Here is a 17,698-nt window from a genome sequence, read left to right on the forward strand (position 1 = left end):
TTAACTGTAGACTAAGCAGCCCCCTGGCCCCCCTCTACTTCCACCTCACGTTGGCTGGCTGTAGTTTCCGCCCTGTTGATCTGTCCAAGCGCGCGCGCACGCCGCGCAGTGATGCAGAGCCATGTGCGCCAATGTGTACCACACTTTGGAGGAGAGCAGTGGTTATTTTTGTTCCTCGTCTGTTCCAGATTCTGTACACTGGGAAATATGTTGCAGAGTAAGTGCGATTCTTTTTGACCACTTCGGAAGCTCGTCATGTATTTTGTTTTTTTGTTTGTTGTTCAGAAAAACTCCCTAAGTGATTGTAACAATTACTCTTCTCATACGCTAATTCATAATCATTTGAGCTTGTACCTACATTGATCCAGAATTATGTTTTTTACTTGTTCACTCTTCTGACCTCTACTGGTTACAACGTTTCAATGGCTAATTATTTTGTTTCACTTACAGGATAGTGCAAAGTACATTCCTTTATTTATTGATAATTGTAACTATAGCATAGTATAATGTCAGATGAAAACAGCTGCTTAATATTTTTGTGAAAACTGTAATACATTTTTTTTTTTTTTGATGAACAGAAAGGACAAAAGAACAGTAAAGACAAAAGATTTCAACTTTTTTTTTTTTTTTAAATGTTATTGTGACCTTTTTTCATGCAGAAGACACAGTGAGGCGGCCTGTTAAGTCTTTAATTTAAAGACTTCAAGTCATCACATCAGGTCTGACTGTGATCTGGTTTACCAGACATAGATTGAGGTGAGTCCAGGACAAAATCTAACTCTGGTAATGGTTATTGTCAGGAGTTGGTTGGTTGGTTGAATGAAGCTTTGTTTCATGTTTACTAATTTTTGCAATAAGTAACTGCTATTGCCCCATGAAGTAGTTTTTGGCCCTCTTTCTTGGCATTGATAAAGACACACTGTTCCTCGCCTCCCTTTCAATCAGACTAGTATGTGTAGTAACTTGGTCACTGTCTGTATCATGGAAAACATCTCAGAGTGTATTTGTAGCAGGATAGACTCAGCCTGGGACAATTTTGCTCTTATTTCTTTGCCAGGTCTCTCACTCACTAACCAGTCAGTCATAGAGTGGTAAATCCTGTGTTGTGTGTTCGCACAAGGGTGAGTAAATGATGACAAGAATGTTAATTTTCTGTCTCAATTTTTTTTTTTTTATCTCAGAGACATTTAGTATTTAATCCAAAACACGAAAATGTCATTTGAAGCAATTTCACTTTTATTACAACAGATGTTTCTTAACATACATACTGATTTAGATTGCACATACAATTTTAGAAGGCGGCTAGGATTGAAGAAAATTCTGTTTCTGCTGCAGATTTTGCTTGATGGCATTTAAAAGCTCCTTATAGATGAAAGCGAGATGGAACAGAAGTAATGAGAGAAAAACAGCAAGTAAATACGTCCCAAACAGAGCCGGAGAGAACAAAACCAGCTGAAACTGGACAGAAGAGGAAACAAGAGGCTGAAAGGAGTGAGAGAGTGAGGGAGAGGATGAAGAGAGGACTAGAGATGACTGAAAAAAAACCACATTCAGCAGCCTCTCCGGATGGCGGATGGGGCTGGATGATCGTGGCTGGATGTTTCCTCACCACCGTTTGCACACGTGCGGTCACTAGGTCAGTGCATGACTCCCCACAGACACGTTTTTTTATATGCACTTCTTTGCTTACCAGGAATCAAGGTGATACCCTCACATCACCTCTGTTTTGTCAGTTTAAAGAGGCCATATTAAGGTCTTGATTTTGTTTTTGGAGTCTACTAGAATAGGTTTTTAATTATTAATTATTCATATTATTTTACATTGTTGCAGCACCTCTCTTCCCAGTCTGTCAGTAACGCTCCTTTTAGTTTCCGTCTCTATGAAGCCCCTCCTTCCAAAAGCGTAATGTGCTCTGATTGGTCAGCTGGACAAGTGTGTTGTGATTGGTCAACTGCTTCCAACATGTTTCAGAAATGCCACGCCCCTCACCATGACAGCGAGTTTCAACACAGTACTAACGCAAGCCCACCATGCCTCGCCTTTTGGAAGGAATATTGTGACATGTACGTTCCTGGAAGAAAACTCAAGACTACAGTCGAAGCGTTTCAGGGAGATCAGAAACAGTGCTTACTGATTTAGAGGATAACTCCCTCTGGAGTGGACTTTGTGCTTTGTAACTTTGCAGACATTTTTAAAGCTCAAACAGCAACATTACACATTAAAGGAAGTTGAAAGTGTAATAAAGCATAAAAGATCCTCTTTAATGTGAGACTAAATTAAACTAAATGCTGCTAGCCTGGGTTTCCCCATACTGCCTTGCCGCAGCGCGATTTTATTCACGCTGCTAGTGCTAGGTAGTCTGGATACCATGGACCAAATTTTCACCTCATCTAGGGGACCAATCACAGAATGGGGAGGGAGCAGCAAGACGATGACGACGTCTATGCGACACACCGAAGCAGTTTGTTTATACCTATGGATCCAACATGGCAGCAGACGCGAAGTTACCTTTCGATGCAGCCTTACGGCCGTTTCACACCACAAGCGTGAGCGGCACTTGAGCAGCGCGTCAGCGTAACTAACTTACATCGTCACTGCAGCTGCAGACGCGCGAGAGTATTCACACTGGAAGCGTTTGTACAGTGTCACAGCAGCGGCTCCAAAGCTACATATATAAGCAAGCAATTCTTTACAAAGACAACTATACATTTGTTTTTAGAAGTTGGTCATTTGTAACATTGATAGTCTTGAAAGTTTGTAATGGGGTGATGTACAACATTCGCATATAAATGTTAAACAACAAAACAACCCAGAAAATTGCTCCAAACTATTAGTTTCAGTCATGCTTTCGATATGTTTACAAGACTGCAACTCCGCGGATAAAAAACAAAACACACAAATAAACCACACACTCGGGTTTGATTTGGGTTGTGCTAGCCTATGTAGCTGTCTGTGTGTTTTTTTTATATAATACACAACTTTCCCCCAAACTGAATAATTAAAAACAAGTTTTTATCGGGTAGCCTAAATCTTCTATAAATATTTTTGAGTCTTTATTTTCTTTTATTTGCCTATTCAAGTTCTTGTTAAAACTCACTAGACATGCTTATTCTGTGCATTTTGGGCACTTTTTGTGTGAAATCATATTTATTTTTGGCCATCAAAAGTGTGCTTTCACTTTAATTGAGTGTGAGCAGTGCAGCAAAAACAGATTCGACGCCGAAACCCCCGCTTCACTGCTGCTCACGCGCTGCTCCTGCTCCCGGTGTGAATACACTCATTGATTAACATGCACGCCGGAAAAAATACGTGCAGCTCACGCATGCGGTGTGAAACGGCCGTTAGATACACGCCATTGTGTACACATAAATCTCTGACCCATCGTCTTCTTCCTCGTCTAATTTCTGTCGCTCTACATACGTCATCTGGTATAATTGAAACTATTGGCTATGAGCTACGTACAGGCGCATTTGATAGACATTCTTAGCACCCAATAAACGGCTCTGGGCATTCGTAAACCACGCCTCAAATATGAGAAAATGAACATGTGGTTCCCAGACCTTGGGTCTGACGTTAGCCAGGCTAAAATGGCCTTTAAACTCAACCAAGATGAATCATTCAATAAGCAGGATAACTATAAAAAATACCCAGTTTTGGATGTTGATAGCAAATGTTGTACTAAAATGACTAAAATGAATGTTGCAGTAAGCAACAGATGACCTTTATCATATTGCTTCCTTTTCATGCTGGTTGCAGGTGTGTTTCCATCTTTTTTGTGGAATTCCAGTCATACTTTTCCAGAGATTATTCTGCAACTGCATGGATACATTCTCTGCTGGACTGCACTACAATGTTGTGTGGTAAGACCCATATAAGGCAGAAGAAAAAAAATCCTCCAGCGTTCACCCTATAGCAAAACTCTGTGACTTAGAGGTGGCAGCTCAACTATATTGATTTTAGGAGAACTTTGTTTAAAAAAAAAAAAAATCTGTTGACAGTTTTACAGTGCATAGTCCACAGACCAGATTTATCTGGCTGCCAGTGAGAAAGAATATTCACAGAAACACATTTTATTATTTATGTGGGGGTTTTGGGTGTATCTTTTGGTATCCATTTGTCCACTGATTCTTTACAAGCAGTTAGATTATTTTGTCAAATCAATTGTGATGCATACATATACACAATATTCATTAATTGTGAGGATAAACACCCATATAAATGCACACAAATGGTAGGGTTTAATAAAAAAAAAGTCACATATGTTAATACTAACTGTAAAAGTGGTGATCTTAAGGAGCTATTTTTACCTGACACTTTATTATTTTTATATTAAAGAAATTCTTGTGTAATTTAATATATTGGGTTGATTCAGTGATTTAAATAATGAGTTAAATAGTGAGTTAAATGTTTCTGCATGATGAACAATTTATCTGTTCCATATCAGTTGGTGGGCTGATATTATTTTTTAATTTATTGGTATAGGTTGATAATTTATCAGTCAATATTTAATTGTGAATGCTCATTTCCCCTCTTTTTACATTTAGATTAATTACTGTAATCTAACTCTCATTTAAAGTGGAAATTAAATAATTTAATAACACTCTTAAATGTAAACAAAATTCATTTAATTTTTCATACATTCACTTGTAGCTTTTAAAATGATACATTTTTGTATTTCGTTTTTTTATTTATACATGCAAGATGTGAGTACAACATGTACTGAATTTTAATATTGTCCATTAATCATTTATCAGTCATAAAATAATACGAACTTCCACTATCATGCAATCCACCTCATTCTTTTTTTCTTTCTCTCTTTATAGCACCACTGGGAAGTTATATTGGGAACCGCCTCTCTTCTCGTATAGCTGTCATGATTGGTGGACTTCTTTCCTCTGCTGGTCTGGTGCTCAGCTCACTGGCCACTAGCGTAGAGTTCCTGTATCTTACACTGGGTGTTCTTACAGGTTTGATACAGATGCACACACAGCAGCATACACAACATTCTCAATATTTCAAACTCAAACAGAGACTTCTATTTCAACTGCACTGGTAATCATCATTTTCCCCTGTAACTATTATGTTAAAGTTAATGAAAATTGCTGTTAATTTACTCACCCTCAGGTCATCCAAGATGCCCTTCTTCAGTAAAACAGTAAAGAAGATTTTTAGCTGAAACTGGTCCTTGGTGATTCATATAATGGAAGTCAATGTGTGCCGTGCCGTCACTTTGAAAAAAAAAAAAAAAAAAAAAAACATATGCCGACCAATCAAAATGAATACCCGCGACTCCTGACAATTAATTTAGGTCTTAAGCAAAATGATTGGTCTTTGCAAGAACTGATCATTATTTAAACTTTTTTTACCTCTAATCCACAGCCTTGGCAAACGGTCAAGAATGAGCGCAAACTTTCTGTCACATAATGACGTATGTGTAGGAGCGACCTCGCATGTGAGCTGAGCTCTGTTAAATTATGATTCCATTTAGAAATAATTATGTATTCATTTTTATTTATTAATGCAAAGAAAAGTCAAAGACATATAAAGTTTATTGTGAATTGCAAACATTTTAATGAATCAAGCAAAAATATAAATGTTTATGCGACAGAAAGCTTGCGCTCCAGACTGTCGCTAACACGCTCAGGACCGTTTGCCAAAGCCATGTAAATAATGTCCAGTTTCTTGCATAGAGTGATCATTTTGCTTCTAAAGACCTCAATGTATCCTCAGGAGCCGCGGGTATTAATTTAGTTTTGTCTGTGTCATGTGGATGGAGGAACGAACCCATGCGCAGACAGCAAATAACTCAAAAGGGGTTTAATGATGACAAAACAGAAAACAAAACCCACGATGGGGCAAAACAGGACTGGAGGTAGACTAAGACACGATGACAAACGAAGACTCTGACTTGACAGGAAACAAACTCACAATTCTCAATAAACAGGTTTCAGACAAAATACTCACAGAGAATAACTCACAATGTTTGACAATGTACCGACACAGGACAGCAAACACAAGGGGATTAAATAGGGAGACACTAATGACAAAGACAGGTGAAGCTGACTAGACAAGGACAGGTGAAACTGACTAGACAATAATGACGAGACAAGGATAATAAGGGGGCGGGGTAACGTAACGAGACAACACAAGCACATGGCTCAAAACACAAGACCATGTGCTTGCACACAAAACATGATTCTGTCATGACCCTGCCTCAAGACTAGAGAAAATCAAGGACACGAGGGCAGAATCATGACAGTCTGCATATGTTTTTTTAATATCCAAGTGACTGCACCCATTGACTTATATCATATGAATCACAGAGGACCACAGTTTCAGCTTAAAAATTTTCTTTACAGTTCTACTAAAGAAAAAAAGTCACTTAAATCTTGGATGGCCTGAGGGTGAGTAAATTAGCAGCAAATTTAAAATTTTGGGTGAAGTATCCCTTTAAAGGATTAGTTCGCCTCAAAATGAAAATTTCCTGATAATTTACTCACCCCCAGGCCATCCAAGATGTTCATGTCTTTCTTTCTTCAGTGGAAAAGAAATTAAGTTTTTTGAGGAAAACATTTCAGGATTTTTCTCCACACAATGGAAACATTCTATAGTTATTTGTCTGTGTACTCCGGTTCAAAAAGGCAGGGAAAGGCTAAAATTTCCATCTGATTTTCTCCCGTTTTCTCCTCCAACTTCAAAATCGTCTGACATCTTTGTTTTAATTTATTATTATTTTAAAAAAAAAAATTATTCGTGACGTTTCCAACGTGATGACGTAATGCCTGGCGCGTCGCCGACCAGCACAAGACGAACAATTGTGGTTAAAAAGTATATAAATGTTTTTTTTTTTTTTTTTTTTTAATGACCGATCGTTTCGCTAAATAAGACCCTATTCCTCAGCTGCGAACGTGCAGAGCCGTTTGAAACACTTCATAGCCCTTTGAAACTGCATTGATTTGGACTTCAACATGTTGGTGGCGCTTGAAGTCCATTGTGAAATTTCATATCCTGAAATGTTTTCCTCAAAAAAACTTAATTTCTTTTCCACTGAAGAAAGAAAGACATGAACATCTTGGATGGCATTGGGGTGAGTAAATAATCAGGAAATTTTCATTTTGAGGGGAACTAATCCTTTAAGGGTACAGTGTACACTATGTAACTTTTGGCCCTCTAGCAGTTAAAAATCAAAACTACTTGCATTTGCCAAAGAACACTGTTTTGGTTGTGCTTTGGCTCTGCTTGACCGTCCGGATGAATATGGTTATCCTACTGCTCATAAAACATTCATTCATTAAGAGATCTAACCAGTTTAGATGGAAATCTCAAGCTGACTAGCTGAAGACGTTACTGTAGATTTACCCATTAATAGACACAGTACTTCCTTGAAAATAAATTCCTGCACAGCTCTACAACAACCATAATGGAATGACTCTTCACTCTTTAATGATTTAATGAACTTTGTTAGAGATCTAAATACGGCAGTTTATCTGTTCAATAAAATAGCCTACTTTACTCACCCGTTGAGTAATAAAAACGGCAACTCTGCGTCACTTTACAACATTTCAAATCCCTCAGGTCTCGACATGTATAAACGCAATTTCCCGTGAAAACCATCCCGTCATGTCTAAAATATAAACACTTATAATAGGCTTATATTCTTTTATAATAGAAAATCAGAATAAGACAAAAACTCGGTTTGGAAAAAGATTGATGATGTATTGACACATTATTTCAATTTTGTTAATTTTGAACATAGTGTACATAGTGTACCTTTAATTTGCAACAAACTAGCCATGCATATCTGTAGTCTTGAATACTAGTCTTCCTGCTTTTCTGCACAGGTGTAGGATTTGCTCTCAGCTACACTCCTGCAATCGCCATGGTGGGTTCTTACTTCAGCGAGAGAAAAGCGCTGGCTTACGGGATCGCCATGTCAGGCAGCGGCATTGGAACCTTCATACTAGCACCGGCTGTGCAACTCCTCATTGAGTTCTTCTCCTGGAGGGGTGCGCTGCTCATTCTGGGGGGTTTGGTGTCTCACCTGTGTGTCTGTGGAGCCCTTATGAGGCCTTTGGAAGGCCAAAGAGGGAGGCAGAAGGAGATGGACTTGGAGGGTAACAAAAAGGTTGATTTACTGAATCTAAAACTTGATGGAGTCCTCGATGTTGAATTGAGTGCACAGGAACAGAGATCAGTGGAGGTAAAACATATGGATACAGATAAAATGATGAAAGACAGAGGGGGGGGGGAACAAGCTGACAATATGCCATGGGATGGAAAAGAACAGATGGAGGCAGACTTATGGCCCTCTGATGCAAAGCATACACACTCCGATGAGGAGCTAAACCATAGACAGGATCTCTCTGAAAACTCAGAGACTGTGAACGGAAGCGCAGATGAATGGAACATCTCAGTCCCAACTTTAATACAATCAGATGACTTGCCAGCTATCCCAGAATCAAAACCCGAAGCAAACGCTAACCACACCATTCTGGCACAATCAAAGGTGTTAAACACAAACATACTGAAGGAGTCCAAGGAAAATGTATCGTCTATCATAAGGAAACCTGTATTGAGAGAATATTCCTTCCTGTTGATACCAGACTTCCTGTTGCTGTTGGTGTCCTTCCTGTTCCTTGCATATGGTTGCAGTGTGCCATTTGTGTATCTTGTACCATATTCACTGAGTGCAGGCGTCAGCCCTCAACAGGCAGCATTACTCATGTCCATACTTGGAGTGTCAGGGATTGTCGGAACTATCACTTTCGGATGGATTGCTGATAGAAAGTAAGTAAGAGTTTGTTGTGAATTTATTTTCTTATTTTCACATAAATCGCAATATTTGAGAGTTACATCTACACTACGGGAAGATGTAAAACAAAACCACAAACAAAATACCTGAGTTACTTTGTCAAATAAGTAACGCAATTTACTTTGTTTTCCCATTTATTGACTGACACCTCTCTTGTCCCCATTTTGAGAGAAATTGTGAGTAAGTGCAGAGGTACTGTGTGCACGGTGCATACTAAATTTAAACATGCATTTACTCATCTCACTTACACAAAAACAGATTCAGTATTGCTTAAAAATGAATAAAAACTGTGAAATGCAAACTCAGAATATTACTCAAACCTGCAATATTTAAATATATTAAATAGCACAAATATACTTTATGTACTTAATCTCACTTTATCAACCAATGTCTCAGCAATAGCAAATGACAGCAATCCATCTATCCAATCAATTCCCGATGGACAAAATCAAGTCCCTAATTTTTTTTCTCATATTAGAAGCCGTTTCACTTGGATACACATCACAATAGGGAATAGAAGATGATTGCAAATTTCTGTTTCATACCAACTTTAAGGTTAAATAGACTGAAAAAGGACAAAATCACTGAAATGTCATTAGAAGCTGGAACAAACACTTATTCTAAAAATGTATTTACCATATTGTTCAAAATATCTTCTCTTTTTTTATTAATTCCTTGAACGCACTAAAAATACTGTTAATGTAACTGTTTATTACATTCTTAACGATTCCCATCTAACTCTGCGGTTTGATCTGTATCTGTGCAGGTGTTTGAGGCCATATAGGGTGGTGAGTTACATGCTGGCTGTGGGGTCGGAAGGGCTGAGCTGTCTCTTTCTGCCTCTGCTGAGTGGTTTTTCCCTCCTCGTCCCCTTTTCTCTCATCTACGGCTACTTTGACGGAGCTTACGTGGCACTTATTCCTGTGGTGACCTCTGATACTGTCAGCTCCACCCAACTGACCTCAGCTCTGGGAGTTGTTTACTTCCTCCACGCCATCCCCTACCTCATCAGCCCACCTATTGGAGGTCAGAGAAGATTTACTTTCTTTCACGCTCACAAACACACAGACAGATTCTCATTTTCCAATACATGCAAAGAATCAATCACACAAGTTACTGTAGTTACGGAGTTACTGTTTACACATACAGTTGCTTATTCACTTGTATGTGCCTGCAGTATATTTAACTAAATCAGACTGTTTTACGAAATCTCTCTCTCAGGTTGGCTAGTGGATCAGACAGGCTCCTACACATCTACATTCTTCCTCAGTGGAGTCTCTCTGATCTGCAGTGCTGTGATTCTGGCTGCTGTGAGAGTGATCATCCGCTGCACTAGAGGGAGCTCTTGCTTAAACTGACTCACAACCAGGTACAGGAGATTTCTAAAGCAGTAGAAAAGTACAGCAATATTGCTGTCAAGAAACATGAAAGTGCCTCCTCTGGAATTAAACAGGGTTATTTTGGGGTTTCTGAATCAAACCTCTCATCCGTCAGATGGACTGCCACAAACACATGCTCAAACACATGGCCAAAATACAGGATTTTATTAAGAATTTGGTGATTTAAAGGTGACATTTTGTGCTTGAGAGTAACTTCTGTCATTGTTCCAAATATTTTAATGAGTTTGCTTCAAAAGAAAGTGTTTCATATTTGATACTCATTTGATATTTTAATGTGTCTCTCTCAAGCTGATATCTGATTGGCTGGTCAGACAAATGAAACGTTGTCCTTTGCCCAGTAGTTACATGTATAGGGGAGAACCGGGGCGAAAGTAACACGGGACGAAAGTAACAAAGCGATTTTCTCTGAGCCCTGACTACATTTGCATTTCAAGCTATGACAGCACTTTCGGATTGCAGCCAGTGACCGAGCTGCTAAATATCACGTGATTTCATCATCGTTCCCCGCGGTTAGGTCCGGAAAGCAGTTTTCGAGTATGATAAGTAAATTACTGAAGCGGTCATTTTTTTTAATTACAAGTTGTGTTTTTCGTTTCATGTGTCACACAGTAATGATCAATCTATAGGTTATTTAGTGCTGTAACACATCCTGAAGTTTGCTTGGTCAGAGTTTTTCAGTATAAAAGTAAATCGGGTTTAAATGTCAGGAGTTCCTGTCGGGACGAAAGTAACACTTGTTACTTTTGTCCCGCTATAGGGAAAACAAGTGTTTCTTTTGTCCCTCTGCTAATGTGGTGACTTTCTGTGTGTTGCAGCATTTATTAAAACATGTTTATGTCATATTATACCAACAGAATATGGCAGATGTTTCTGAGGGGGCTTTTAAAGATTAAGTCACATTTAAATCAGCTGATTTCTGTGTCACCATTTTTTTTCCCATTCAATCTGTTTCCATTTACCCTAGTCACATTTAGGTTTTAGCCATACCTTATAGCTTTAACACCTCCACCTATGAATTTGCAGGGTTTCTATCCAGATGTTTTTTATGCACATTTTAAATATATGCATAAAAACAGCTGGATGGAAACATGACTATTGTTACATTATGTTGAGAATTTATATTATGCTAATTTAATTTAATTTTCATATTTTTCATGTTGAAAAAAAAAACATTTTATAAAATCGACTGACAATAAAAAAAATATTCTAAACAATTCAAGTTTGTACTGTTGGGTTACTTTTAAAACATTTGATGAAACTGAAATTTAAAATGAAAAAAATGTAAATGAAATTTTTTTTCAAAGATAAAGGCCAAAATATGTTTGCAGTTACATGTTAACAAGGTCATACTCAGGTATATTTAGGCAAAAAAAAAAAAAACAAGAGTAACACAAAAAATCTAGCTTGTATATTGTTGTGTTACTTTTGACCCACCTGTGTGTTACTTTCGTCCCAACTGATGGGGTCGAAAGTAACATGAGCAGTCTTAAGTTCAAAGTGAAATTATACTGAAGTTGTTCTACATTTTTACAAAATTCCACCTGGTATTGATAGACCACACTTGTGAGTGACTGACCACAGCAAAAATATATCTCTGTCTAAACCATCATCTTTTAAAATGATGTTTTTCTGAAAAATGGTACTTTCGCCCCCGCTCTCCCCTACTGCTTTATTCACAGCTCAAAGTATTTATAATGTACACTACCATTCAAATGTTTGGGGTCTGTAAGATTTTAATGTTTTTGAAAGAAGCCTCTAATGCTCACCTATTTGTTGAAAACAGTTGTGCTGCTTTTTTTTAAAACTGTGATCGTTTTCTTAGGATTCTTTAATGAATATAAAGTTTAAAAGAACATCATTGGTTTAGAAATATAAATCATCTGTAACATTATAAATGCCTTCACTGTCACTTTTAATCAATTTAATGTTCCTGTGCTAAATAAAAGTGATCCCAACCTTTTGAATAGTAGTGTATACACAGCTACATGCACTACTGTTTTCAAACAGTCAAGCTCACCGGCTTGTCCGGATGTCACCCTATTCAGTGTCATAAAAGTGTTATTCATTTTAGTGCTGCTATCAATATGATAGCTCGTGGCCCAGATTAAATCAAATCTGCTTCTTTTATTTCCACATTTTCTATGTTGATTTTTTTTGGGAATGTTTTGAATTCTGCAGAATGTTTTATGCAGAATTCTGCTGAATGTTGTAATGTTTTAAATATGCCAAATGTGTTAAATAGAGCTTTTCTAATTCTGCATCAATCAGCAGAGCTTTCTTTGGATTTTATACTCTCATGAAAAATATATCTAAATCATTACCAAGGAAACAAGAATAATATTACATACTATATGTAAGCAGTATCAGATGTATTTCAGATAAAGGTCACGAACAATACTGTGCCTTTGATAGGAATTATGGGTTTTTGACAAGAAGGGAAACAATTTTAATTTCTTTTTTACATTTTTAGAAGATACATCAAATACCTTGTGATTCTCAACAATACACATTTATTTGAAAGTGACCTTGTATTTGTGCTGGTTATGGTAAATAACATTCAATTTTTCACAATATATCTTCAGCCTTTCCACTGGCAAAATACAAAGTTCTCTTAAGAAAATGGAAAACAGAAAAATCATGTTAAAAATGCACTCAACTTGTGAGACACTGTAAGGAAAGGGTTTTAATTTGTATGTTACTGCAAACAAAGTTCCAAAATCAACTGAGCAGGTCAAGTAAATCTTATCAACAAACTAATCAGAAATAAAAGAGAGACATGTTTATTCTTGTATTTGAAACAGTAGCTACTGTAAGCAACACATCTGTATATCCACATTTCAGAAATGAAAGTCTCAAAGGAACGCATTTGCGAAAGTGTTTTCCGTCTCATATGTGAACAATAGTTATAACTAGATGCAATAAGCATATGATCCAGCTCCAAGAAGTTTTTTTCACTTCAGTGGAAACAATGAACAGGTATTGGAATCTACAGTCCATTAACACAACAAAGTACTGAATACAGTATAATGACTAAAGATTGGGAATTAAGATAGTTGTCCCATTTTCATGTTTTTCTTAATTTTCTTCCCCTCCATTTCTTCATTACGGTTTCTGCATTGAGTGAAATTTAAAGATCCTCCATAATGATTTTTGAGGATTGATGTATGACGTTGGGACATTGTTCATAACTTGTCTGATGCATTCGAGCACATTTTAATCAGAATTAATTCCCTCCAGAAAATGCTGAATTTCCATACAGCGAGGGTCTCTGCCCCTCCTCATAATGCTTTTAAGGACTCTTATACTCTTTTGTTTGCATTCTGTCATTACTGGGATTTCTGCTGCTTTCATGTAAAATGAGACTGAATCTCTGGATTGTGATTTATTATGATTTAGATGTTGGGCATAACTATAAAATAAGTGCTGTTGTCTATGAGGAGAAATATCATTTTCCTCTGACAGGAGGTTCTTGTAAATCTCATCTGCCTTCTCAATTTCGTGTGTGTAACAATGCAGTGATGCAAGGTCTATCTTTACTTTGTATGAGTGAGGGTAATATGTAAGATCCGTCTCAAAGAGCTTAATGGATTCCCTAGCCAAAGTCTCCCTTTCCTCGCTGTCTTTCATGTTGTAAACCTTCCATTTGTAGCAGTCTGCCAATTGTTTCAACGCTTTAACTGAAGAGGGGAACTTTTCATGAGCTGTCTCTGCTATTCGAATAGCTTTATCTAAAGAATCCTGTTCACTATAATACCTGAGAATAACATGCAAACACTCCAGGTTTCCAGTTTCAAGAGTTCTTTCTAGTAAACCTTGCATCTCCTTTTCAATGTCCACCTTTTTCTGTTTGCACAGTTTTAGTAAATAATGAGAATGAATGAACAAACTATTTGGTTCTTTTTCATGTGCAATTTTCAGTTGCTCTACAATCTCATCTAGAGTGAATTCAGATGATGCAAATTCCATGTTCATGGCTATGGCAAGTCCTTTGTGCCATTCCTTCCTATCTGGTTCTGCATTTAGAGCCATCTTAAAGCAATCAATCGCCTGGCGCTTCTTGGACTTGTTAAACTTCACCAGCGTCCAGCCCTTCTCTCCACTGACTTCAGGGTGTAAAGTGCATCCAGGTGGAGCAGGATGCATTCGCTGAAGCCTCTCCACCTCTTCTAGATATCCTTTGCTTTTATCCATCTCTCCCAAATGGAAGTAGACCCAAGCCAGGTTTGCTTTGTTGACCTGAAGCTGGACTCCTGCCTCTTCTGTTCCCTGCTCCTGGATCACACTTTCTGCTTTGTGGAGGTGCTTCACTGCCTCTGTGTTGGAGCCAAGAGTCTGATGGATGTAGCCCAGCAGGTTGTAGCCGTGAACCAGCCAAGTGCATGTTTCCTGGTCCAAATATTTCAGCTTGCTCAGAAACTCTTGGAGTTCATTTTTACTGCACTCCAGATCCCAGGTGAAGTGGCACTCCAGCCTCTCAAGGCGTTGTTTTAGACTAGAGTTGCTGACACATTCAGAAATAAAGATCTATTAATGTAGAGTTACAAATGCTGTGTTTTGGTTTACATACAAATATATCGTAGCAGTCATGGGACAGATGATCAACAGTTTCAACTAAGCCACAACATTTTTAGTCTGGTAAATCACTTTAACTTTCTACATTAGACTACTAGATATTTTCATATTTGATTGGAAAAGTACTTACTCCATAATAATGGTTAGTGGTGGTCTGGTTCGAGATGTTCCTTCTAGCAATGCTGATTTGAGCTTTGTGTGAGTTGCTGAGAGATTGTTCTGTATTTATAATGATCACGCTCATAAAATCATCTTCTTATCTACCTGAATACTGAACAGTCATTAAACACGTCAGCTCACGATTGTTCTCTAGTTTCTATTCTGTCTAAGGTTTCGGTTTTTTACTTCAATGAAGTGTAGTTTACATAATGACAGTGATTAAGTCCAGAGCCTGCCTTCTTCCTCAAGCATAAACCCTTTAGATGCAGGTTTTAAGTGTCATGTATAATTATTATATTCCAGACATTTTTTAATCATTTGATATTGATAATATTATGTGGGCGTGACCTACTTTATTTCTAGCTGTCTGTTCAGATGGTTAAATTGATTTGCATATTTACCATATACCAAAATTTGGTAACACTTTTCAATAAACAACATGAACTAACTGTGTTAATGTTAGTCAAAATAAAGCTGTTCATTTTTAGTTCATGTTAGCTCGGTTCCATTAAATAATATTAACAAATATAACTTTTGATTTAAATAATGCTGATATCGACTAAGATAAATGAATGGTTTAGATGTATTTTTTATTGTTAGTTCATGTCAACTAATGAAGTTAACTAATGATAACAAATGCAATCTTATTGTAAAGTGTATACCAACGAATTTATATTCAATTTCACTCTCAATATTTGCTGCTGTTTACAAAGTCAGTTTCACTGTTTTTAAAACATTTGACTATTTCCAGCTGATTCTGCAGCTATTTCTCTCTTGATCAGATTCAGTGTGTATTTAAAGTCAGTTTACTCTTTCCTTGATGAACAGAAACAGGAAATTAAAGTAATAAGGAATAAACAGATTTATTGAATAACTTTGTCACAAGTTCCATTTAAAGTGCTTTTATTACAGGCAATGGGATGGAAAATTGCTGCAGTTTTACAGTGAGACATATCCTTGGATTGAGAGAGAACTCCTTATCAGCTGATACAATTATTCTGGCAATTAGACATATAGGGGAATCTATTTATATCTAGTATTTCATATAGTGTAGTAGTCATATGTCTTAAAGGGTGTGAATAAAGGTGAAGTGTGACACTAATTGATAATTTGTCAGTGCCTTTGTTATAAAATATGATAAGTCCCCTATAAAATGCCATTTTAAAATGTTGTTTAAAAAAGATCTTCACTACACTATACAGAAAAAAAGAAAGAATTATTAAATATAAATTGTTACAGATAAAATTGTACATGGGCTACTACTGTCAAAATACTCTTAATGAGAAATGTAAAGCCACGACATTCATATCAAGGGCGTAGGTTTAGGGGGGGACGCTAGGTACTAGTCCCAATCAATATTTTGAGATGACAAATTTGTCCCCACCAATATTTAGCAAGCTCCTTTGAACTGCTATTTTGATATTTGCGCTGCTATTTGGATCGATTCCAACGGCCAGGACGACGACAGTACAAGATACGCCGTAATTTGATTGGCGGCGGGGTATCTGACAGGCAGGCTACACGCGCGGGCCGGGACTACTTTTTGTGCTTGCACTCACTGGCAGCGAGCGGGTGGTGTGTGCGTGTGTGTGTTTGTGTGTGTGTGCGCGCGTGACGAAGCCCGACGGTAAGTTACCAGGGCTGTCTGTCTCTCTGCATGCCATATACAAAGGCCAGGGTAAAACATTTTAATATTCCGTTTTTTGCCCCTTTTTGTACTTTGTAGATCAGCTATGTCACCCAAGAAGAAGAAAGGGGACATACGAAGCTTTTCATAAAGCAGAGTGTAAGTAGGCAAAAATAATTAGCCACACAAATAACTAGCAGTAGTAGTGACTGACCAGGCTTTCAAATGCAGATTCTACTGTGGAAAATAGTATTAACTGGTGATCCTGGTTACCCAGGATATTGTTACAGTTAAACCTAGCTTCTGCAATCTTTCAAGGTTAGGAGCATTAATTAGGGGTGTGCAGCACGGATAGACTCATAGAAGTCGCGCTATCATGATAGACGTTAGCAAGTCACTGAATGTTAATTAGCCTACCTTAACTTAGAATCTTGCAGTCATAAACAGTGGATCATCTCAGACATTTTTCGTTTCTACATTCTGTTTATGTAATGTATTTGTGAGTGTAGCCTACTTGCTAGACACATGTCTGGAAAAATATGTTGGCAATATTAAAAAGGCAATAGTAAACACTGTTGGTTATTCAAATATAATGAATCATTATTTGTTTGATAATATCCAAATAACAATATCTGGTAGGAGGGTTAAACTAGTTTTTTTTTAAGGATAGAATATATCAATAGAATTTGATATAGAATAGAAGATACATAATAATTTATGTTAAATAAAATGTTTGGTTGTCTCAGGTTTTTATTTTTTGAGAGTGCATTTTTGAGATTATACAGTTATACTAGCTCTTTATTGACAGTATACAGGATGGTGTATCGGGGGTCAGGATACAATATAATGAGATGAGATGAGATGAGATGAGATGGGGGGTCAGGGGGGGGAGGGGGTCAGATGGGATGTCCCCACCAAAGCTGAGACCAAACCTACGCCCATGATTCATATACCTAATGTTACCTTGTTTCTTGCTATTGGTATTATATGAATAGCTGTTATATATCATGCAAAAATGAATACATAAAAAATGTATAACATATTAAGAAATCATATTTTATGATGCATTTATTTAATCCACCTTTATTTAAGCTGTCGTCAGATTTGGTGAAATTTCACGGTTAAAAG

At 37.3% G+C, this 17,698-nt stretch overlaps 2 protein-coding genes across 4 annotated transcripts; one reads left to right on the forward strand and one right to left on the reverse strand.

Annotated features, from left to right (window-relative positions):
- The first annotated feature begins 99 nt into the window (after window positions 1-99).
- On the forward strand, window positions 100-10,260 carry slc16a12a (solute carrier family 16 member 12a). Of its 3 annotated transcripts, none has more exons than XM_056264284.1 (7): window positions 100-217; window positions 1,336-1,636; window positions 3,757-3,860; window positions 4,824-4,967; window positions 7,842-8,787; window positions 9,579-9,838; window positions 10,034-10,260. In XM_056264284.1, the coding sequence occupies exons 2-7, from the start codon at window positions 1,395-1,397 to the stop codon at window positions 10,168-10,170; spliced, it is 1,833 nt and encodes a 610-aa protein (XP_056120259.1). In that variant the 5' UTR covers window positions 100-217; window positions 1,336-1,394; the 3' UTR covers window positions 10,171-10,260. The 3 variants fall into 3 exon arrangements, with proteins under 3 accessions (XP_056120259.1, XP_056120258.1, XP_056120260.1); XM_056264283.1 differs by lacking the exon at window positions 100-217 and adding an exon at window positions 672-756; XM_056264285.1 differs by lacking the exon at window positions 100-217 and having other exon boundaries at window positions 1,254-1,636.
- Window positions 10,261-12,976: 2,716 nt separating this feature from the next.
- LOC130097442 (interferon-induced protein with tetratricopeptide repeats 1-like) lies at window positions 12,977-15,036 on the reverse strand. Its single transcript, XM_056264286.1, has 2 exons — window positions 14,915-15,036; window positions 12,977-14,713 (listed from the first exon to the last, which is right to left on the reverse strand). Exons 1-2 carry the CDS (start codon window positions 14,917-14,919, stop codon window positions 13,426-13,428), a joined length of 1,293 nt encoding a protein of 430 aa, XP_056120261.1. The 5' UTR covers window positions 14,920-15,036; the 3' UTR covers window positions 12,977-13,425.
- Between the last annotated feature and the right edge of the window lie 2,662 nt (window positions 15,037-17,698).

Source organism: Rhinichthys klamathensis, unplaced genomic scaffold (assembly GCF_029890125.1).
Source record: "Rhinichthys klamathensis goyatoka isolate OS25496 unplaced genomic scaffold, OSU_Roscu_1.1 h1tg000220l_1, whole genome shotgun sequence".
Taxonomy (NCBI): domain Eukaryota; kingdom Metazoa; phylum Chordata; class Actinopteri; order Cypriniformes; family Leuciscidae; genus Rhinichthys; species Rhinichthys klamathensis.

What these genes read in the sequence shown, in the direction of transcription:
- slc16a12a (XM_056264284.1), top strand. Translation starts at nt 1,395, where the DNA reads ATGAGAGAAAAACAGCAAGTAAATACGTCCCAAACAGAGCCGGAGAGA. An exon ending in TACACTGGGTGTTCTTACAG is followed by an intron (nt 4,968 to 7,841) that starts GTTTGATACAGA and finishes TTTTCTGCACAG; the next exon opens with GTGTAGGATTTGCTCTCAGC. An exon ending in GGATGGATTGCTGATAGAAA is followed by an intron (nt 8,788 to 9,578) that starts GTAAGTAAGAGT and finishes GTATCTGTGCAG; the next exon opens with GTGTTTGAGGCCATATAGGG.